Raw genomic sequence first — 24,481 nt, 5'->3', positions numbered from 1 at the left:
AAGAATATTACCTCACAGCCATCTGCTAAGGCAAACCCTCCACCGACAAGAATGGCTATGTCCCAGGGCATGAACGACTGGAATTCTTTCCAAGTAATCAGAGGAGAGTAGTCAAACGCAACTGCGGAAAAAAGCCCTACAGTTACCCATAGGTCGAAATGCGATAATATGACATCTTTTTTCTCATCATCTTAGTAGCCATCTCACAACAAGTTTTTAGTATTCCTAAGTTGTTTTTAGATAGGGGATTTGATCTGGATGGAATTTTAGCATTGGTCTAGGTGGAAGATTACATTCTTTTTTTAAAAAAAAATCATATCTTGGAAAAATTCTTTGGCTCATGTTATAGGTAGAGTTAGATAAATTATAACATCATTTATAATGGTATTCATTCATTCATTCATTCCACTATGAGTAACACAGTGTATTGGACTGTATTGTTCTTTGCTATACAAAAAAATGTAATATTTCTTTGGTTCTCATAGTATTGAGACAGCGTTATAATTTTTATTTCTTAATATTTACCTGAATCTTTACTATTTTTTCAAATCATGAGAGGGTCATAATAGAGTCTTTGGATTCTAGTTTAAAGTAATTCAAAGTTCAGGTTAAATAATTTAAGTATGATTCATGAGACCCTTAAAATGCTCGTAAAGCGATTATCATACTGATTTATCTTGATAGTTGGGTCCTGATGTCTCCATGGATTTGTTGAGAAATAGGGTCATCCATGAACATACTATGCCCACTTAACGTTATGTGTAATAGGCAGTCTTCTACCTGATGAGATCTTAAGGTTACTAATAAGCTTCCTTCCTATGCCTTTTTCCCAAACTTAAACCAAATCGACCCTTCACTGTTGACTGAAATTTTTCTATTTTTTACTTGAATTAAGGCCATATATCCTGTCAAAATGCAAACATCTCTGACATGTATTTTTCATGTAAATTTTAACATATTATGTCTTATCTGTCATGTTTAAACCAAGTGTGAATGTGTTTATTGGGAGAAAAAGAATCGAAGAATGAAAGGGATTGGTGGATAGGGGCAAGGCTCTCTGAGCGGGGATTCAGAGGAGGGAGCCAGGGAAGTTAAGCCAGGCACTGGTTCCTCAACACATGCCCCTGCCAGGCCATAGTGCTTTGAGTCCTCAGAGTCTCCTAGGAATCACTGCTCTGTATTGCAATATCTCTTATAACACGCTTTGAGAATTTCTAGTCTCAATGGAGAACAAAAGGCATTTATTCCTATATGGTGCTGTTTACATGTATCATGGCCTAGAAATCTGACTCATTAGTTATTTATTGATTCTGACTCAAGGAGCCCGGTGGGCTAACCCAAGAGCATGAATCCCAGGTCTATTCCAGTTTTTTTTTTGTTTTGTTTTTGTTTTTGTTTTAAAAAAAGAAAAAGTAAAAGAAAAAAGAAAAACAAACAAACAACAACCCCCCCCCCCCACACACACACCACCACCACAACTCTACTGTATAGTCTATTTCCAGGCAATTTTAAATCATTAATCCTACATTGGCAACATAAGAATCTAACTACCCAGATCATGATGTGGTAATATAAAATACAGACGTGGATGAAGCCTATGTTCAAGAAATGTGTGGGGAGGAGGAAGGAGCATACTCACATAAACGTGTGCATCTCTTTGTCCATGCTTTATAAAGACAATGGGTGCTCCTGCTGAATACCTTTCCTTTCATTTGTGGCACTAGGCTATGGCTAGTATAAGGCCGATTTGCATTTTCTCCAAGACTGCTCTGAGGCTGTAAACACCCTTCCCCTTGAAGCTCTTCACCTTTTTAGATTCTCAACATAAGTATCAAGGGCTCATCACGAAGTAATGACTTATAAGTTTTTGTTCCTACGTTTGCCCATGGTAAAATTAGTTATGATTATGGCAGGGGAAGCAGGTTTATCATGGACAAAGTAGTTTCACTCCTGGCAGAATCCTAACTATGGTGCATAAGGAAAACTACTTCTCACTTCTGCAAAGTAAAATGATCCTTCTTGTAGCAAGAGGATGTGTGGCTGCCTGAACAGCGGATGCAGTGTGCAAACAGTGCATGTGCTAGCCAGGGGTTGTGTCAGCATGTCCATTCCTTCTGCTCTAAGTACCAACTGAAACCAGTGGAATTTTGCATTTTTTTGTTCTTCTGTCAAATTCATTCAGAATTATAAATAATACTCAACCAATTTCTCCTTCAGGTGTAGTTTTAGTCAATGTCTTAGCTGGGATAAGAAAGAATAGGAGTCCTATGAGTAAGGCAACAGTTGAATCTGTAGCAAAACCAGGATACCTAAAAAAGGACAAATGTGTACATTAAAAAAATGGCATCAAGAATTTGCCGGAACTAAACTCTAATCGACTACACTAATTGCACATAAGTACTAGTGGTGGTATAAGTTATTTATTCAGGATAATCTGCTATAAAATCTATGGATTTCCAACTAAATAATTTGTCACTAAATAATTTAGGGGAACTAAAAATCTCAGACCATGTTTCCGTTGTTTTCATATAATGCTGACATACTAGGCCAACATGGCGAATTTCCCTTTCAGGTAAAGCTTACAGATCTTGTCTTTGAATTGTTTTTCTGTTTTTTTTTGTTTTTTAAAATTATATTGGCAGAGAATTAAGGTTGAAACAATTGCTGAGATAGGCAAAGTCCCATATAATTGATTTATAACAAAATAATATTGAATTGTGGCAAGGCATGGATGTTTCTAGAGTCCTCTAAAACTCTTCTGTAAATTGTGAAAAGGGATGGTCTGTTTTTCTAAGATAAAACATCTGCTTCTGTGATTATAAGCCCAAGCCTTATCAGAAAAATGAAATCAACCCATTTAATGCTTTTACCCTATGAAACTCAATCAAGAATGTTAATTATTAGAATGGCTTAGGAGATGCTCATAAGTGATCACTGTTCAAATTAAGAGTGATTCAGGAACAGATGGAGTCTTAGAATCACCGGGCCATTCCAGTAAATAAGACAGGTTCTCAGAAGCTTCAACAGTTAAGGAGCACCTGGAGACTAGATATGAATGAAGCAGGCATAAATTAGAATTCAGTTATAAAAGTCAGCAATATTTAATTAGAGAATCTTTGTAGGCTGAGAAGAAATTCTTCCATCCTATTATTTTGATACCTTGTAACTCAGCAATGTGTACATACTATAGAAGCTCTCCACTCCTGTAATTTACTTTAAAAATCTAAATAATCAAGAAAATGTATTACTTTATTCAATCTGACAATTTTATAAAGCAGTTTGTTTTCCCTAAATATAGATTTTCTTTATTTCATTGTTGAGTAAAAGCTACCTCAGTGTTATTTAGTCAATAAACTTAACTGATATTTATTATTTCATTGTTCCTTATTTCTTTTGTTTTAGTTATAATTTTTTGTTGGAGTTTTGCCAAATTGGGTCAGGCATCATGTAATTTGATTTTGTCTTTATGAAAAGACACATTGGATTCAGTCCAGATTCAAACAGATGGAATGAAAACATCAGGTGGTAGCTATAAATCTCGATCTAGCATTCTAGCTTCGGAACTTCTAAATGCCTAAAAACTCTACATCACAAATATAGTCTACAGAATATATACTTTAAATAAAATCAAGCTATAAATACTAAAATAACTTATTTTCAAATGGCTTTTAAAACTCTTATTATTTTATTATAAGTTTATTTTTATTTTAGTTTTAGTTCATTATGAACTAGGTTAGGGTGTCTCAATGTTACCAAATACTATGCTTATACAAATTCTATTCGCTTTAGTATATTGCCATTAGATTTATATCTTCAAATCTTTTCCTCTCTCAAACCTTTGTTTCTTTTCTTATTGTTCTCTCAGAATTTTAGGTAACATGAACACCTGCCCATAGCAAAAACGCTTTGTTTTTTGGATACAAACTAAACGTCTTCTGAATTATAGTTTTTTCCTGTAAGAAATAGATATTAGAAATGGGTTATATTGAATTTACTATTGGGATTTCTGCCAGATTTTTATTAGCTATTGTTTGATTTCACTTAGTTTTTACACATATGTTTAGAGAAGACTCTTCTTTTGTAGGATGGTAGGGATGGTATTTTAAAAAGGAGAAAGAATTTTTTATGTTGGTATAGGCCCTCTTACAAACTACAGAATACCATCAAACCATTAAACAATAGTTTGATTTGAATAGCTAGCTTTGAATAATTGGAGGCTGTCTTTTGTTTAGACCTCTCAGAGGGAAAAGTTTTAGTCCTAAAGGAAACAAAAGTTTATAAAGCTGAAGTCTTTGACACATGCTACCACATTGCATTGCTGCATTCGTGTGCTACTATGAATTTGAACTCAGCCTTTGTACCCTTAAAAAATTTTGGTAATGCCTGTATAACCAGAAGGCTCTGATTCAAGATAAAGGAATTTCTTTGTCTCATTGGGAAAAATACATTTCACTTAAATAATTTTGGTTTCTGCCCCCAAAATACATGGATTCTTGCTGGGGGATGTGAGACAGGAAGTCCGAATCAGAGATCTGCTGAATTTAGGAACCAGAGTACTTCAGTGAAAGGCAGATTGGGAAAACAAATCTCAAAAGTATGGTATTTATAATGGCATGTAGGATGGTCCTTAATTTAGAAAATTATGCTACAATCTTCCCCCTCATTTCACATGACTCAGCAGCAAGTGCTGGTATATAAGACACTGAGAGATTAAATTAACTCTGACCCAGCTTCTAATATTAGTTTGTAAAATCAGTCTTCTTACTTATTCAGGAATTCCTTATCTATAAAACAGGCATAGGTTTATAGTGAACCAGGGCTAAATGGACATAAATAGAGGAAAAGACAAGATCCTGAGCCAAATAAATAATCCTCCATAGAAGTAAAAAAAATTAAATTGGCAAAAATTACAACATATGAATTCATATCAGGTTAGTAAGAAGCATTGAGTAGCATTTATTTCACATAATAAACACCTATATTGCACTCTATATAGGGAGAAGGGTGGCACTATTCTACATGCTAGCGTTAGCTCCATTTTCTAGATGAAAAACTTGAGAGAGAAGTGTCCTGCCCAGAGTAAGTGGAAGAGCCAAGTATGGAACCCAGTGGTGTGGCTCCAAAGTTTATACTCCAAACTACCATGGAACATGGCTTTCCTGCAGATTATATTTCTAATTTTGTAAAGGGGGAGATAGCCTTCTCTAAAGAGGCCTGATTTTTAGTTACATGGTAGCTTCATTATCTTAACTGAAGCCCTACCTTATATTTCATTCCTTGTCATTTTTTTCCTATAAATATTAGGATTAAAAAGCCTTTTAAGTGGAAAGAAAGACCAACTCTCATATAATCTTTCAGAGTTATAGGAACCACTTCGAAGAAAAGCAGAGGAGGAAGGGCCGACAAACATAACACGTAATGCTTACTCTGAAAAAAGAACAGACCAACCAGAAACAAACCCAGGATCTCGGCTAAACCATAGCAAGGCCATTACAATGAAGAGGACCAAGGTCACAGTTTCCTGATACCTGTGGGAAAATTCCAATCATTTCATTTATTTTCTCAATCAGGACATTTGTGGAAACTTCCTGAGCTGTTGTCAGTAGTAATCTTACCAGAGCACTGAACACTAAAAACTGAATGTGTCAATAATTTGAGAGGATCAGTGCAGTTAAAAAGAACTTTATTCTTCTATGAGTCTGTCAGCTCCTTGCCATTCCACCTAGCAAGTTTTTAGACAAAGAATATATTTTGTCATGTTGAGATTAGCACTCACATTCACAAATAAGCACATTTGGGGCACTTATCGAGTATTATTAATAACATTACAGACAATGACGTGCTTATTTGCCCTCAAATAAATAAATACTTGCAGTATAAAGGGTGTGTGTGTGTGTGTGTGTGCGCGCGCGCGCGCGTGCATGCGCGCGTGCACGCGCACGTGAATCTTACCTTATTGGTCCAAGTTTTTGGTATTCTTGTTTAATCACCTCAGCACAAACTTTTTGTTCCACTGTTTTGGTCTTGCCACATTTAAACATTTCCTTAAAACTGAAAAGAATAATTAAGCCAGTTAAATAAAAGAGTCTCCCTTTATAGACTATAAGTGTGTGAGCGCTAATAACAGAAATTTGTGCTTTTTGCTTACACCTCCATTTCCATCTTTAAATGCCCTGTCCCCTCTTTTCTGTTTTTGCCTGGTTTGCTCAATTTTCAATGCTCAGTTTTTGTTCATGTTTTCCATGAGCCCTTCCACCGATCTCTTCTTTATTCAAGTCCTTTTGCGCCGTTAGAATTTTGCCATGGACCCCTCATCTCTAATTTAACACTTTATTGTGAACTTGATTGTTACATATTTTTAATATCTTTATTGTATATATTGATTGTTAATTGTTGCACATGTATAAGTTTTATCTCACTAGTTAAATCACGTGAGGGCAGGAGTGGTGTCATAAACGTTTTCTTTGGCCCAGTATCTCTAAACACTGGCATACATGGTGCATAGGTGACTCATCAACTCAATAGTACCTTCGTCACATTTACAACAGTTGGCTGTCAGGTCTATCAATTTTCACAAAATGTGCTAAACTCAAGTTATACTTTAGGGCAGGGAAGTCACATACACTGATCATGGACAAGTAGTCCAAATTATATCTATTCTCAGAACTGAAGCCAATGCTATTACATTATTTTCTTCAAGTTTCTTTACTTCTTGTGTCCTAATAGCTTCCATTAGATAATTTTCAAACTTATTTTCAACATTAGCTGCCAGTCTCTATTTTTTTAGCTGCTTATTTTAGTGACCCCCTTCCCTGGTGACTAATTTTTCTGTCTGGAAATCTAGGGTCTTCAAAACTCCGAATAGTTTTTTTGTGAAGCACTGCTCTAGACCTAGACTAAAAAAAAAAAAAAATCCTTCTAGAGGAAGGAACAAATGGGGAAATGGCTAGATTCTTATGGATTATCTCTTGAAATGTCTATGAGTAGTTCAGTCAGACTACATTGTATATAGATATAAAAAGCACCTCTGAGTGCATATCCAAAGGAATTGAAATCTGGATCTCAAAGAGATATCTGCATGCACGTGTACATTGTAGCATTATTCACAATAGTTAAGGCATAGAAACAACATAAAAGTCCATTGACAAACAAATGGATTTTTAAAAAAGTGATATATACATACAATAGAATATATTTAGCCATATAAAGGAATGAAATACTAATACATGCTACAGCATGCACGGACCTGGAGGACATTATGCTAAAGTGAAATAAGCCAGACACAGGAAAACAAATATTGCATGATCTTTCTTATATGTGGAATCCAAAGTAGTTAAACACATAAAAGCGGAGAGTAAATTGGTGGTTGCCAGGGGCTGGGAGGAGAGGGAAATGGGGGTAGGGAGCACAGACCTTATGCTAATGTTTTATCCACAAAAGGAAAAAGGAAATAAAGTAAATGACGCGTGTGGAATCTTTTGGAAGTGATGGATAGGTTTATGGCATTGCTATTGATGATGGTTTCATGGCTGTGTACTTGACACCAAACACCAAACACATCAAGTTTGGGGTACATTAAATATCGACAGCTCTTTGTACGTCAATCATACCTCAATAAAGCAGTTTCAAAACAGAATGAAAGCAAGGGCACTTTCTTCTGTAAAATTGCTTAGCTAAACATGAAAATTTGTGAGAGAATAAATAGGAAGACTGAGGCGGTGTGAAAGGTAGATATCACACAAAGACACATTTAAATTTATTTATTTATTTATTTATTTATTTATTTATTCATTCATTCATTCATTCATTCATTCTATGACTCTGCTACTCAAACTTGTTTGGACTATTATTCCCTTTGGAGGAGCAGAGTTTATTCAATTCTTAAGTCATCCATCCTACACATTCACAGCTACTCTGGCACATACTCTGACCATGAACATAATTAGATGGATGTTGTTGATTTAAGATTGATGAGGTAATTTTTAATTTGTATAGTCTCAATTAAATTACCGACTAGTGGCAGTCTCAAAATTCTACCCGTTGTCATATGTAAATGCAACTAGTATAAGAAATGAATCCATGGCCCACCTTGAGAACCATATGTAGACTGGAAAAGTAAAGAAAGAGGTGAGTCACCTTTGAAACTGTTTTCCATGCTGGAGACTGCATATGTATTTGCCATTTTGGTTGGGAATCATAAATAGTTAAGTCAAAAGTCAAACTGGCCTTACTGTAAACGAAGGTTAATACCTTCACAAAGGAACTGATGAGGCACATCACAATGCATCTGCCTCTCCATTTAAATAAGTTCTGTGGCACTGATAGATGAGCTTCTCCTCCCAAGTATGTTGGGGCCATTTATAACGTGTGAGTTAACTGTGTTAACAGCCAATGCACTAATCAGAATGTATGGTGGCCTGCCAGGGGAGTGGCTGATAATTCCTGCTTGTCGGTCTAAAACCCCTGGAGGTGAACACCCTGACAGACTGTAAAGGACACTGAAAAATGTGCTGGAGCATGAAGCTGCGTGTCCACTATTGCTGTCTAGCCAATAGTGGACAACAAAGGGACTGTTTAAATATGCCACTGACTGTGATTTATGGACGTTGCCTAATGTATGCACTTCACGGGATTTTTTTCCTCAGAGAGAACATATTTCCATATGTCCACCCTTTATCTTCTTGAATTTTTTTTCCTTTTTAAGTGGGGAGCCATTTCCAAATAATGAGAATGGTTGCAAATATATCTTAAAAAGTCATTATATATAGCAAAAAAGGAAGGAAATAGCTGTGGGTCTGTGAGAGGATTCTTCCTCCGTTGGTTGGGGTTTCCTGTCTCCTGCACCCTGCAATGCTACCTGTACGACTGAATAGACCCCCACAGGCTTGGGTTTCCAGGAAGGGGTATTTAGTACACAGCTGGCCTCTCCCCACTGATGCCCACCTGCTGAAATCAGTGACATTCCACACATTTGCTTCAGCAGGAGCACTGCCACATGCTGCTCCCACAATCTGGACAAATAGATTTTAAAAAACCCCATCAGTGCCATCTCCCACAACTAAAAAAAATTGCGCAGTTCTAGAGAAAAAGCAGGTGGAGGAACGGAAAGAATATCAGTCTTTATATGACTAGGGTCGGAACATTTTGGCACAGGCAGGAAACAGCATCTGATTGTGGTGTTTTGCTTTTCAAAGGAAGTACAAATAGCCGATGTCAGTATCACCTGCTTGGTGGATAACTTGCTGCTTTCTTCACTGGTCCTTAAAATTATTTAAATGAAATCCTGTAAGAATGACCTGAATTATTTTGTTTTTCAGGAAAAAATCCTCAAGTTTTGATAATATATAGCCTTTTCCCCTCCGTTTTCTGAAGTATGGTGATATGTGTTGAATATATCATGCTGCATTTTCTATTTTTCTGCGGAGCCCTTCATAATTTTAAATATTGGCTGTCATTTAAGTCATGTAACTCATTGGTACTTATCAGTCACCAACTTCAGTCCCAGCCAAGGTAATATTTGCAAATTCTCTTTGAATTAGTGGCTCTTTATTGATCAGTGTTTCTTACCTTAACCTTTGTGTTAAACTTGAGCTTTGTTAGAACTACAGCGTTCGAAGTGATCTTACTGATCTTGCAGTTAAATTCTATCATTTTACAGTTGAAGACGCTGAGACTGAGAATGGATCAGGAGTTGCAAAGATCACTCATTTGGCTTGTGAGAAGCCACAACTTTGTCCCTGGTCTGGTTCGTAATCCAATATTCTTTCCGCAAAGCACACACTCAGATCTTTATCTTTTCAAGGACATGTCAATTATTGTGTTAAGACAAAGCTGGAAGCCCTGAATGTTACAGTTTCAAGTAACAACCTGAGGAAATCCCTACATTAAACCAAGAGGAGGGCAAAACGTCCTCAAATTCACTTTAACAAGGTGAACTGGGTCCTCATCATTATGAGCCTCTGGCCTATGAATATCTTATTGGTTTAGGACTCAGAGGAGATCAAGATGGATTTGCTTTCCACAAATGCTCTTCCAATACTGTTGATAATATTTAGAGCATCCTTGAAATATCTGCTTAGATGTGTCAGTTTTGTGCGGAAGAGAAACACAGCTTCACAGAATAGGTGAAAGAGGAAGTGTGAGCAGCTGAGAACTCAGAACCTAGACACCTTCATTTATCTGATTAACATGGGCTATTTACTTACTTGAATCCCAGGAAAAGCCACTGAAGCCAGATCCAGGACAAGAACAAAATAATAATAGCAGCCGGGAAGGAAAGCATAAACCATGATCCAAAGTTGATGCAATGACATTCAGGGTAGCGCCTGTGGGAAGATATGGAAAATTGTTCACAGAAGGAGTACAAGTGGAAACCTTCCTGACAGTCAGTGGGAAGCAGTCGGTAGTTTCTTGTGCTAGCAGCCAAAGGAAGACGCAGTGGATATTCACCAGTAAGAAGAGAAGTTAGTGTTACTCCTGTCTCTTGATTCTGTAACTGCATAATTATCGCTACTTCCCACAAAACGAGAGTGGCTATGTTATGATTTCTGCTTCTTTTATTCAAACTGCAAGGACATGCTCATTAAAGACCCTAGAACAGTACCTGAAACTCATTAAATACACAAGAAATGGGTATTCATGGGGGCATGTGTCCTGGTGTTAGCAGTGAACTCATTGGTATTTGAATGAGGAAAGACAAATAAGCAGACTTAGAAACAAATGAAAATTAATTTAATAGAACTGAATGTTATAATTTCACATTGATAGTGGGCACCCCAGGTACCTAGAAAAGGACTCTGATCCAGTCCACATTGTCCCTCATAGCAGTTTTTCTGTTTCTTCTGCCTCAGAACAATTGTAGTAATCATACCAGACATATGCTAGTCCTTTCTTCCTAGAATTAGTGCTGTGGGGCTCAGTCAAATGGAATAAATCTGGACCAGATAAAATTAATTAAAAGTTCTATAGTAAACATCAGCATTTTCTTTATCTTTCCTAGTTATTTTCAGCTTCTTACCTCGCATTATAAGAAAACGATAGCAACAACAACAAAAAGTCAGGTACAAGCACGGTTCCTTTGGTAACCTCACATTCATTGTTTCAAAATGTAGTCCGAATTCCAAATAAATTCTCATATAGTTATCTATTTGATGACTATGGGGGGCGGGGGAAACAGGAAATTTGAAAAACAGTCTTTTATGTTTTTTTCTTGAAGCAGTAATACAAATACAGAATTGGAAATCTGGAAAGTACAGAATATATACAGAAGTAATAAAAATACCATTAACATATTTTTGTTATTTTTGAAGTCATAAAACATAGACAACTTTATAAAAATGATAGATTTTGCAATCCTTGTTTTATTTAAATCACATCTGTATTTTGCCATTGGGAAGAAGATCATGTAAATAAATGTTTCAAACTAAATGTATCAACATAAGCTAAATTTATGTATTTTAGAGCATTTCTTCTTCTATTTTAGGATGGATCCTAAATAATACAAAGACTTGGAAAAAAACAATAAGTTTTCAAAACTCTAGGTTTCTAATATTTTCTACAATTTCTTTGAGCTTAAAATTTGCTTATTGCCCCGAGTCTTATAGTTAAATTTGCAACTTGAGGGTGATTTTTATTTACCTTGAAGAGAGCCAAGGATTAGCTTACATATTCATGCATTAGAAAAATGACAAATAATAAATAAGAAATGCTAGAGAATACATAGAATTGATGAATGGAAAGATGCTTTATCATGTCCATGAGGCTCCATTGAGAATTAATTGCTTGCTTAAAAAAAATTGTTTTCAGCTTGAAAATAAGGGGAGAAAAGTGTAAGCTTATTTCCCATCAATTTATTGAACTTAGATTACAGGTTGATGGTCTATGCTATTCTGTCCAGCCTAAAGACATTTAGAAATGTTATTTAGATTAGGTTCCAAACAATGTCCCAAACCCAATTTCATTTTTCACCATCTGTGGCTCAGACTGCATTCATTGTTTGCCCCACCCACTGCAGAGAATCCTGTAAGATTTGTTCAGCTAAAAAGGAGATTTTTAGAATTTCTGCCTAGAGGGATAGTTCACTTAGAAAAATAAAAGCCTGAAAAAGCTAAACTCTGTTTTGTTTTTGTTTTATTCTTCAGTAGTAAGAAAGTAAACATCGCACAGCACTGTGGCCTTCTACTTCTACCTAGAGTGAAAAGTTTGGATGAAAATGGAATGAATGCCATACTCTAAAAGATATTTCACTGTCGCGTTTCATTTCCCACTTCCTCATACCCTAAAAGTGAAGCGGCTGTAAGTATCTGTCTAAACCAAATATAGATTTCTTCCATGAGCTATGCATAGACATTTAGTTATGATAAGATTCCTCCCCACCCCGCCCTCCCCATCTAACACTATGCTTTGGGTGTCTACCATGTGCCAGGTACTCTTCCAGCTATTGGGGATATAGTAGTGAATTAGATGGACATCGTCCAGGCTCTCGTAAAGTTTATATTTAAATGAGGAACACAGGCAATAAACAGGTAGGGATATAATGGATCAGAAAATAAAACAAAATTATGTAATTAAAAAATTACTAGGAGAGTAAGAAATTTTACATAGTATGGTCAAGGAAGGTGATATGTGAGATGAGATCTAAAGGGCAAGAAGGAGCCAGTCATTTAAATAACTGGGAAACAGCATTCCAGACAGAAAGAATAGCAAGTACAAAGGCCCTGAGGCAGGAATAAATTTGGAATGTTGGAGGACCACACAGAAGGCCAGCAACATGAAATAACACCTAAGAAGCAGCCAATAGGAGTCAGATACATAACATTATAGGCCATCAGAAGGAATTCAAAGTTTAGTACAAATGGGTTTGGGGTAGTAGGAACAAAGTAAGTAAAGTAGTGACATGATCAAATTTAAAGTCTAATTTAAAGTTGTTATTTACATAAGCCATGTTGGCTAGGTGGATTCTCAACATCAAAGGCAACAAGAGTGGAAGCCAAGGCCTGGTAGGCAGCGTTCCTAAGATTCCTGCCCCTGGTCTACATGCTTTGTACAATCCTCCCCACTTCTGTGTAAATAGAAATTGTGACTTTGACGAGATTTCATTGCAGTGGTTTGGTTCTTTTATGAGAAAAGTGAAGCGACTTTGCAGAGGTAGTCAAAGTTCCCATCAGTTGACTCTGAATTAATCAAAGGAAGTCATCTTGGGTGGGCCTGGCTTAATCAGTTGAGCCCTTAAAAGAGATTTTTCTGCTGGCCTGAAAAAGCAAGTTTCCATGTTGTTAAAAGAAGGGGCCATGTGGCAAGAATCCTGGGGTAGCCACTAGTTGCTGAGAGTGACCACATGCCAACAGTCAGCAAAAAAAAAAAAAAAAAAAAAAAGTGCATTTCATTAATTTAACTACAGGGAACTGAATTCTGTCAACAACCAGAAGGAACTTGGAATAGGACCCTGAGCTTCTGTGGTGATTACAGACTCAGCTGACACTGATTTCAGGCTGGTGAGATCTTGAGCAAAGAATCTAGCTAAACTGTGCCTAGACTCCTGACCTGACCCACAGATAATAAAATTGTGAGATAATAAATTTGTGCTGTTTTAAGACACTAAATTCAGAGTAATTTGTAACATAGCAATAGAAGACAAATACACCTGGAAATCAATTAGAAGACAAAGGTTTGCAGAGGAATAGAGGAGAGAGAAAGTAGAATGAATTTTAGCTTAACTTAGATTGGTAGTAGCGAAGATGAAGAGAATGCAATATATTTGAAATATATTTTGGATTAAATGTAGGAAATGGAGAAAAGGTTCCATTTATTGAAATAAAATCTGAGGGAAGAATTGGTTAGCAGAAGTGTGAGGAAGTGGTGGATCAGGAATGCTGCTGTGGACATGTTAATTTGAAACGTCCAAGTGGCCTTGTTGGATAGGCGGTAGATCAATGATTCTGGAACCGAGAGGAGAAAGCAAGTTAGAGATATAAAACGGGGAGTTACCGACACTCATTTCATAAACCATGGAAATGAGTGTGATAATTTTGGGAGTAAATGGAGACAAGAAAAGGGAATGCACCTGGGGGTACTCTAAGTTTTAGAGATCAGGCAGGAATGTAGGAATGAGCAGATGATCTAACAAAAATCATGTGAGAAAAAGATTGTATTTCTGTTGTATATGGGAAGACACTGAGTGTCAGAAAGTTAAGTGATTTGTTCAAGGTCGAGTTGGATTTTTAACCCAGGAGGAGTGTTTAACACACAATCTCTTTTAATTAAAGCATACTGTCCTCAACTCCAGCTCTCAGGTAAAAATAGAAAATTCCATGTACATTGCAAAATATCCATAAGCTACAGTACAAACTTGATGTTTGAAGGACACTTTAGAGCACTATGGAAATGAATGCTCCGTAACAGAGCTGTGCTTTGATCTGAAGCATGGATGCACACCAATGTTGAAACTTAGGAAGACAGTGTTGTTGTTGCAGTTCTTATGCCCAACTACAAAATGATAAATAACACTAATGAAATACACAGTGATGGTCTCAAAAGGATGGATGTAGCTGTGAAAATTTACAGCCTTGAAACAGATTTGGGCCATTAAGATCACTATAAGCTAGTGTCCACAATGATTATAGTCCTTTTGATTAATGACTATTTTGATTACTTCTGAGTCAAAGCCACTTTTCAGTTTTATATTTGCACTCTCCCAGAGGTTCCTTTTCAAATATTAACTACTTGTTATTCACAAGCCACGCTTAGATTTCTAGCCCCAATAGTGGAAGTAGAAGCAGCAGTAATAGAGTAGGATGATTGACAATTTCCTATGTGCCAGGCCCTTTGCTAAGAGCCACATATGCATTATGCCATTTAATCCTCATGATAATGTAAACTATAGTTTTGTCCCCATTTCACAAATGAAGAAACTCATGTTCATAGAAATTAAGCTAATATATGGCAAGATTGAAATCTGAACCAAAGTCTGAGTCAAACTCTGGTATATCCAAATTTTTTCTACGGTATTTGTCAGAGAAATTCTTTCTGGGAAATACGTATTGCTCATTTCTGAAGGGAACAATTGTGGTAAGTTTTGAAGACAGCTATTGCTAGGTGACTGGTTTAACTTCTCCCTTTGTAAGTGGCCAGGCAGAGAGGTTAAAGATGTGGGCTTTGAATTTACCGCATCTATAAACTAATTTAATTTATCATTTCTTGGTTTGTAAACGTATAGCAGTTATTATTTAACACATAATTAGTAACAGTGACAGTGCTAATCACTGGTGATACAACTTCCTTCCAAGATGCCTTGTATACCCAAGTATTTCACAGCTGATACCCACAGACTGAATAATATACTTTGATAATCAGCAAGCTATGAAAGTTTACTTGTGATAATTTCCCATCCTTAATCTGGTAGATTTATTTTGTGTGTTTAATAGCTGTTGTTTTTGTTAAATGACATTGATGCATCAAAGCTGCTCTGTTGTGAAAACAGTAGTTGTCCCTAATAATATTTCCCTTATAACTTTAACATTAAAAGATGATTTAGTTATTTAGATGATTCCCTAGAACAGTCAGCACTTTGTTGATGTCTTCGATCAGACCATCTCAGCTAATGTTCATTGATCCCTACCTGTGTCCCTTGTGAGATAAAGGAATAAGAGAATGATTCATGAAGCCTTTAAAGCTTGCAGTCATCAGGGGTGGTGGTCGTGCATGTGTGTAGATAAAACAAGTTTACAGAAATGTGAACACAGTTTATGATAAGAGGAGGTGGAGATAGCGCTTTAGGAGTGACTGAACAGAGTTTGAAGTGACAGAGCATCTACAAATAGAGAATGAAATTGGCAGAACAGGTGGGCCTTTCAAGAACAAGAGGAGGAAGAAATGGGTTAATCACAGGGTAGTATTTATTAAAAATCATGTTAGGACAGGAGGAGATTGGGTAATGACTGGAAGAGTCTATCAGTGGAAGAGTGGATAAGAATCATGTTGAGCATTTTAGATTAGAATTTTGCCAACATGACCTCCTCATATAGAGTCTGTGAGGCAACGAGGCTGCAGAGCGGAAAAGGCACTGAGACTCAGGCTGTCTGCCTCTGTCCCCCACTTCCTCCGCTGACTAGTGATCATCACTAAAACTCTCTGAGCCTTGGCTTTCTCGCCTGAGAAACAAAGAAGTTGTGTACATGATTTGAAATTTCTCCATCTTTACTTGTTCTCTTCTTCCCTTACTTTATCACTCAGGGACATAGGTCCTTCTTTCTAAGACTAACATTTCTACTCTTGTTTCTAATTCCATGTCATTTCTACCAAACTCTCAGCCAATCAATATTCTCTCTCTCTTTTTTTCAAAGCCTCACATTTCTCTCTTTTTACTATCTCCTTTTCCTGATCGTAAAACCAAACTGACATCTGCCTCTCTGCCTCTGGTTATACCGTGCTTGTTTTTTTCTTCTTTTCTTTGTCAAACTGGAAATAGCCATTTAAACTAGCTGCCTTTCCTTTCCCATTATGAACTCACTCCTTTAACTCTCTTCAGCCCGAATTCTGCCCCAGTCCTCACAATTCCACCGAATGTGCCCTTGTAAAGGACTCTGATGAGAATGTTTCTCAGCCATCATCTATTTGACCCTTCTCCTACACTGAATGCTCTTGACTCATCCTCCATTTTGAAAATGGTCTTCTTCTTTGGCTTTCAAAATAGATTTTCCATCTACCTTGATTAACTTTGCTCATCTTCTTTCATGTCGATATTTCCTAAGAGTCTAATCACATCCCAATTCTAACTTTTTTCTCCATATGTGACCATTTCTACAGTCAAGATCTTAATTTCTGTATTTTTAAAAATAGTTCCCAAATTTATAACAAACATGAACAATGCATTTGCAAATGCCTGCTGAAAATCTTGTGAATAGTCTCTTAGCATGCCATTTCAATATATCCAAACCCAATTTATTAATTTCTTTCATAAACCTGCCATGTCGTCCCTAGAAGTTCATGGCATCGCTTATCTATCTAGCCATATTGGCAAAAATTCCCGAAGTTGCCCTCTCCTGTCGTTACCCTTAAATCCTCCTCCCCTAATTACGTACCACCTTCTGACTGTACAGTGTCCTCAGTCTAAATCCTCCCGTCTCCTCATAACTAGCCTCGTTCTGCACCTCATCATTTGTCGGCACTCTGGATAGACTCTTACTTGTCCTCCTGTCTCCAGAATGACAATATCTGCACACTGCTGTTCTAAGCTGTGCAAGAATATGCACAGACTATTTTACTACCTCCTCCCAAAATCTATTACAAACTTTCAGTGCTCTAATTTTATGAATTATTTGCATTAATTTCTTCACGAAATGGTGTTTACCCCTTTTAAGATTGTACCATGTTGTATGGACACGTTTTCTCTAGTAATCAAGGGATGTAGCCACATCCAGGAGCAGCTACAGCTGCAGTCCTTTTTTAGGGCACATATTCAATTATATTTCCAGGGAGGTAGTTTTTAGGGAGACAGATTTTAGAGGTCTGACTGATGTTGGTTTGGTTCTCACTCTGTTATGTCGAACCTCAACTGTCTCAACTCTAATAATAATCAATGTTTATTGAGCATATGCTTTGTGCTAGGCGCTGTCCCACGTGCTATTTCTTTCATGTAAAACTCAAAACGACTTTCTAAGGGAGGGATATTATTATCCTCTTTTTTCTGGCAAGGTAACAAGTTTAAAGAGATTAAGTAATTTGTCCAAGATTACCTAAATTTGTAAATAAAAGAGCTGGGATTTGAACACAGACATTTTAACCCCAGAGGCTATGCTTTTAATCACCATTAAAATACCATCTATATATCCATCTACAGCAAGGATATATAGGATATGTGTTCACTATAATATTTGTAGATTATCTGGAAAGTGCTCAGTACATGTCACTTTACCTTTTCTCCTATATGTCAAAAAATAAATAGTTTTTACATACATATGTTTTATCTAGACAACTAGATGGAATCTTCCTTCTGGTAGGTTTTATTTTTTTCATTCTCCAAAAGAATTCCAAGCAGTGCCTTGCATATTGTAAGTCCTTAACAAACGTTTGTTGATTGACTGAGTGAATGAGTGAAAGTCTGCTTTTATTTCCACTGAATAAAGTTTAGCTTCCTCAGAATGTATTGCTTTTTTTTTTTTGGTGTAAAAAAGAGAAGATATATATATATATATATATATATATATATATATATATATATATCTGTGTGTGTATACATATATATACATATATGACTATATATATGTATATACAGACAGACAGACAGATAAGGCTCTGAAAGGTGTTATCCAAACTCTTCCTCGCTTAGTTTATTTGTAAGATGGTGCCTTTCTCTTAATGTCAATGATAGGAAATCATCGACTGTTAGAATCGTGTACCTTTTGAAGCTGGGTAAGAGACTCAAAATAAATTTGTACAAAATAATCACTGGTATTGCTCAAAATGATGGCAAGCAGTATCAAGAAGAAAAGGTGAGATTATTGTAGTGGACTTAAAAATAAAGGGCAATTTCTCTCCAGCACTAAAAATCTGGACAAAAAGAAATCTTTTTTTTCCTGCAGTTTTGTTTATGAAACTTTTCCCAATGAAATTGAACGCATTAATTCCAGTGTTGCTTTGGGATGCTGTTGTATTTTTTTTAGGGCTAATATTTAATAAAATGTCTATTAAACATCTAGCTTGTTTAATGATGTCAATTATATTTTGTTGCATAAAGATATTTCCCCTTTTCTAGTATTTCCTATCAAGAGGGAATACTTTGAGGTTTTTTTTCTCTAGTTTGAATATAATTTCTAATGTTAAAACAAACTTTTGAAGAAAAAAATCACTAAAGTTAAAGTACATTTTAAACATTTCTAAATTTAAAGAATATTTGGCTAAATTCCCATGACTAAGAGAATTAGGAAATTATACAATTAGGAAAAACAGTTACTGAAACATTTTGCTCAAAGTGCTACAATGCTCTCAATCTGTCGTTGCAAATGGATTAATGCCTTCAAAAAATTGGTCTAAATTTTAGAAAAAGATTTACAGAGAGTACAAAAATGTTATATCTCCTGAACTAATTTGAGGAATTTATATGCACCTGTTAATTTACTGTCTTGCATATTTAACTCTTAGTGGAACGGAAGGACTCTAGACCTATGAATGTCCTTATGGGGAACAAAGGAGAGTTAACTCAATATAGCATCTCTGTTCTTGGAGTCTCTGAATCAGGTAAAAATAATCCTTGTAGGTTGTGTGCTATTCATTTTAAGTCACCAATCCAGTAATATTACTTACGTATTGAAATGCTCAGCGAAGATCAGGTTGGTGGAGGTACCAGTGATTGTTGTCAGGCCACCAATGGTAGAAGAATAAGCAATGCACAAACACATAAGTTTACACATCATGTGGTCCTTCTTTGTTCGATATTTGGTTCCTGTGACTGTATTCTGCCCAATAAGAAGATGTAGTATGAGAACAGCTGTATTAGTGGTCACAACAAGCAATAATAGCATCTGTTATGGACTGAATGTTTGTGTTCACCCCAAGTTCATATGTTGAAGCCTTAAAGCTCAATGTGATGGTATTTGGAGAGAGGGCCTTTGGGAGGTAATTAGGGTTAGATGAAATCATAAAGGTGGGCCCCTAGTCTGATGAGATTAGTGCTCTTATAAGAGGAGACAACAGAGATCTCTCTCTCTCTCTCTCTCTCTCCCTCTCTCTCTCTCTCTGTCTCTCTCTCTCTGTCTCTCTCTCTCTGTCTCTCTCTCTCTCTCTGTCTCTCTCTCTCTCTCTCCCCCATGTGCAAAGAAAGAAAGAAGACAACCATCTACAATTCAAGGAGAGAGCCCTCACCAGACATGGATACTGCTGCACCCTGACCTTGGATTTCTAGTTTCCAGAACCATAAGAAATAAATTCCTGTTGTTTTAGACTTCCAGTCTATGGCATTTTGTTATTGCAGCCTGACAGTACCACATTTATTTTTTCCATCAACAAAAATGTAAAATAAAAATATTTAACCTGAAACTAATGGAATATTTTAATAGTTTCATTTATTTTTTTCATGCTTTTTCTAATCCCTAAACCAACTCTTCCCTTTTTTTCTTCCCTTCTCACCATCGCTCATGAATCTTTCCACTGTTTTTCTGCTATACTGGTAATTCACAGTCAGTAAGCTCCTCAACCTCTTTTTGGAGACTTTCTCTACCTTGGAGACTTAAGTGATGGCCTCCAGATACCACTTCTGAAATTGAACATTCTTAACCTCATATACTTCAGCATAGAGAGATGGAGTCAGTGACCTCCTTGTTCCCCAATATCTCCTTCAGAACATTAATCTTCTACTACCATGAAAATAAATTTATTTTTCTTTAAGGATCGTAATTTGGGTATCTTTTTCTCCATTCTTTTGAACATGATAGTCTCACCTCCTGGTTACACACTGCTATTATTTAAGATGACACTTGCACATGGCACACAACACTCTTCCATCCTCAAAATCCTGTCAGCATCTGGATAGTCATAACATGGTCATGAATAACCCTTCATATATCCTTGCCTCACAGATTTTTTTAACCTCATTTCCAGAGACCTTCAACTCTGCTCTACCTCAGTCACCCTGTCCTACAGCTCCATCTTGGACAATACCACATCCTCAAATGGCTCCATCTTGGAAATCACTATTTTGTTTTGTTTAAGAATAAAACTTTCTGGGTAAAAGACAAAAGCAACTGGTCCATGAGAAACAGGCACCTCTTCCCTGTTGGCAGTGAAAGTGCAGCTAAAACTCCATTAGGTAAAGAGATTCAACCATGACCTTCACTTTCAAATTTTTCAAGTGTGTGTCAAATACTAGTCCATTGATCCCTTCTAAGTCTGGAAAAAAGATTCTCAAGTTCTGCGAATGTAGTTTCTCTATTTCGTTATCTTGAGGTTAGCGAGAGGCTCCTCCCTACCTTGGTGGTACAGGTTAGAGGCAGTTGGGGAAGATATTACAACCTGTTCCAAAGGTTGACTACCTATTGGCCTTCTTGTTTTCAAAACTAAGTTTTGGAGCCTAAAACTGATTTTTGGTCATTTCCCTTGCAAGCCCTGTGTTAGGATAATGCAGGAATACTTACAGTATATGCTTGATATTATAGTTCCTCAAGGGTAGAAAGGGTCTCATCTTACCATCCTTTTAACAAAGAATTCTGCTCCTTTTCCACAGTTGCTGCTTCTGGCTTTGCTGTTGAATTACTCCTATCCTTGCTGTCCTCCAGCTCTGCTGGTAAGTCTAGGTCCCTGAGGCATCTATTTATTCCCAGTAGATTGCTCCTCCCCTTTCTTTAGTTCCTTTCTTATACAATTTAGATTCCATAATAAATCAATGCAATAACTTTCTTTTTTAGGCATTCTTAAGCCACTTTATTGAGGTATGGTTGACATGTAAAAAGCTATACATATTTAACATATGCAACTTGATGAGTTTGGGGATTAGTATACAACCATGAAACCATCACCACCATCAATAACTTTCTTAACAAAACCCTAAACTCTCTTTCTTGTCTCTCTTCGAATAGTAGTTATTAAGCAAACTTTCAACTTTGGATGAATCCAACCATTTACTTTCTCTGTGTCATGTCTGCCCATGAGCAGCCAAGTACTGTTGGTGAGAATTACACACAAAGTAGAGGAGATTAGGTTCTCTACATTCATGATCATGAACTTCAACTGCTGTGTCTTTGCCAATTCTCTATCCTACTGTGTTTCTCTGACCCAACTGCCCTGTCTCCACAAGAAAATTTAAACCTTTTCTATTCTCTTCTCAGTGCTCCTTCTCACTCTTCACAGGTAGCTTCACCTCTTATTCCACAAGTAAAATAGAAGCCAGCAGTCAAATGTCTCACTGTCAAATGTAGAAACTTACTTGCCTCTGACATGCCTTCTCTTTCTCTGCATTCATAATAGAATAAATGTCTTCCTTCCAACTTCATTTTTCTGGATTCCAATCCTTCAGGCCTTCTCAAAAACCTTAAACAGTAGGCTTTGCTGGAATTTTCCCACTAACATGTAATCATTTTCAAGTCATCCTTACCAAAATAACAAAAGCTTCTTAATCCTCCCCTCAATTAAACTACTGCCCTAACTCATCTCCATTTTCACAGCCAACCTACTCAAAAAGAGTTGTGTACATTTCTTTAACCACTCCAATCTAGTTTCTGTCTCCTCAATCCACTGAAAATTCACTTGCTATGATTACCAATAGCCTCCACATTACTAAACCCAACAAATACTTTTTAGTCTCGATTTTACAGACCTCACAGCAGTGCCCAAAAGAATTGATCATGCCTTTCTGCTGGAAACTCTTATTTGGGTTTTCATAATATCTCACCCTTCTGGTTTTCTTCTACATCTCTACCTGTTCCTCTGTCTCCCTTGCCAGTTTATTTACCTTTATCCTTCCTCAAAACTGAAATTTCTTGAAACTCTGTCATAGGCACTTGGTTCCTTCTCACAATAATATTTCTCCTTAGGAAATCTCATATGTTTTCATTGTTTTAATGAATATAAAAATACCAGACTACCAAACTCCTGTCTTCAGCCCAGACTGCTCCTTTTAGGCCAACTCATCAGATTGTCTGTTCAACATAATGTAAATGACTTAAATAAAACACCAATCCCAAAATGTTAAAAACCAAATTCATTATTTCCTCCCTCAAACCTAGTTCTTCTGCAGGATTAACCGACTAAGATAATAGCATTACCATCACCATAATTACAAACATTTATAGTGTGCTTAAGATGTAATAAACACTATTTTAAGTTGAAATCAAATAAATGGTTTATTTCCTGTTATTCTTACAACACAATGAGGTTACTACTATTATTATCCCACTTTACACATGAAGATACAAGACCTAGAGAAGTTAAGTGACTTGTCCAAGGTCGGAGAGCTGTCATGGCAGACTTAGATCATAAAACCATGTAGAGCTCAGATACTAAACTAGATTGTCTGTCCTCCTCAAAATCATCCTCTTCCTCATCCCACTAAGTCCTCTCAATTTTATCTATTTAAATTTGTCTAGACTCTGTTCAGGTTGTTCCACCTCCATTATCATGCTAGTCTAAGTTGACATCATCTCTGATTTGGGTTACTGTAATAGCCTCCTTCTGCGCTTCCTTGCACCAATTCTTGCCTATTTCTACACACTGCAGTCTTTTTAAAAAATCTAGATGTATTTATGAAATATACAAACAGAAGGATTGCCATGTTCCATACAGTTAAACATGCTGTCTGTGACTGAACCATCTTTTTGAGGCATCATGATAAGAATAAATTTCTACTCACTAAATGCCACCCTACATATGGGAATGGTATTTAGCATGACAGGGTCAGGTGCATTGGACTGTAATTTGCCTTTTACTTTCTAATTAACCTAAAGGTTAGCTCCCAGGGGTATCTACACTTTACTCAAAATAAATTAATTTACAAATGTCTCCTTTGCCTTATGTGCCTATGTGAAAATGACTTATATTCCATATGATAAAGGTTTCCATTAAAAATCTGAAAAATGGTAAATAAACAAAATAGCAAAATAAAATTATAAATGCTTATGAGTGAAACAAAGTGAAATTTAGAGCTTAAGTATTAATTATTTTACTATAGGAAAAACTTCAGAGGCAATCCAGAAGTGATGTATAATTTTGAAATTCTTAAATTGATCATAAGGAAGTAAACTTAAAGCTGTAATGTGTATATAATTTCTCATCATCACATTAAAATTTTCAGAAATGCAAAGTTAACAATTTGACTTTATATAAAAGCTTACCAGCAAATGTGTGAATATATGTATATATAACAATGATACAAAATGCATTGGAAAATATAAAATCAAAAATCAAAATAGGAAAATATCAATATATTTGCCATGCTTTACCCTTTATGGATTTTTCATGTATTTTTCTTATTTAAAGACCTTTACGAAAGGGGTCCCTAGCCCCGGGGCTGTGGGTCAGTCCTTAGCCTGTTAGGATCCTGGCTGCACAGCAGGAGGTGAGTGGCAGGTGAGAGAGCTAGTGAAGCTTCGTCTGCATTTGCAGCCGCTCCCCAGCACCAGCATCACCGCTTAGCTCCACCTCAGCTCATCGGGCATTAGATTCTCATAGGAGACCCAGTCCTTGGTGCCAAAATGTTGGGGACCACTGCTTTACAACATACATTAATGCTACTGCACCTAAGGTGATGTTTATGTAAAACACACAGACAAGTTAGAAATGTTAAAAATTCAAGGTAAATTCAAATTCTACAGTAAATTGCAACACTAGCATCATAATACAGTTAAAAGAAGGCGTTTGGGAGGTGAAATGGGGTGTACCACTTTTGCTGTCTGCTAGTCAACATGAGCCCCATGCAGTCAGTTCTACCGTTATTTTGCTTAGGCCATGTGATTGCTGGGCTGAACTAGTTGAAGAGATGATATGCTGTAATAAAGGG

General features: G+C 36.5%; 1 protein-coding gene across 3 annotated transcripts in view; it reads right to left on the bottom strand.

Annotated features, from left to right (window-relative positions):
- The window catches only part of SLC13A1 (solute carrier family 13 member 1), a 126,201-nt gene that overhangs the window by 51,921 nt on the left and 49,799 nt on the right, over nucleotides 1–24,481 (bottom strand). For all 3 annotated transcript variants that reach the window (XM_016125214.2, XM_016125212.2, XM_016125213.2), the window contains exons 7-12: nucleotides 19,300–19,451; nucleotides 10,206–10,325; nucleotides 5,953–6,051; nucleotides 5,427–5,528; nucleotides 2,203–2,309; nucleotides 12–121 (exon numbers count right to left, since the gene is read on the bottom strand). In XM_016125214.2, the coding sequence (XP_015980700.2) occupies nucleotides 12–121; nucleotides 2,203–2,309; nucleotides 5,427–5,528; nucleotides 5,953–6,051; nucleotides 10,206–10,325; nucleotides 19,300–19,451 (690 nt within the window). The remainder of the gene's footprint in view (nucleotides 1–11; nucleotides 122–2,202; nucleotides 2,310–5,426; nucleotides 5,529–5,952; nucleotides 6,052–10,205; nucleotides 10,326–19,299; nucleotides 19,452–24,481) is intronic.

This window comes from Rousettus aegyptiacus, unplaced genomic scaffold (assembly GCF_014176215.1).
Source record: "Rousettus aegyptiacus isolate mRouAeg1 unplaced genomic scaffold, mRouAeg1.p scaffold_m13_p_13, whole genome shotgun sequence".
NCBI classification, from domain to species: Eukaryota; Metazoa; Chordata; class Mammalia; order Chiroptera; family Pteropodidae; genus Rousettus; species Rousettus aegyptiacus.
The sequence above is the reverse complement of the archived record's forward strand: the minus strand, read 5'-3'. Positions and strand labels throughout refer to the sequence as shown.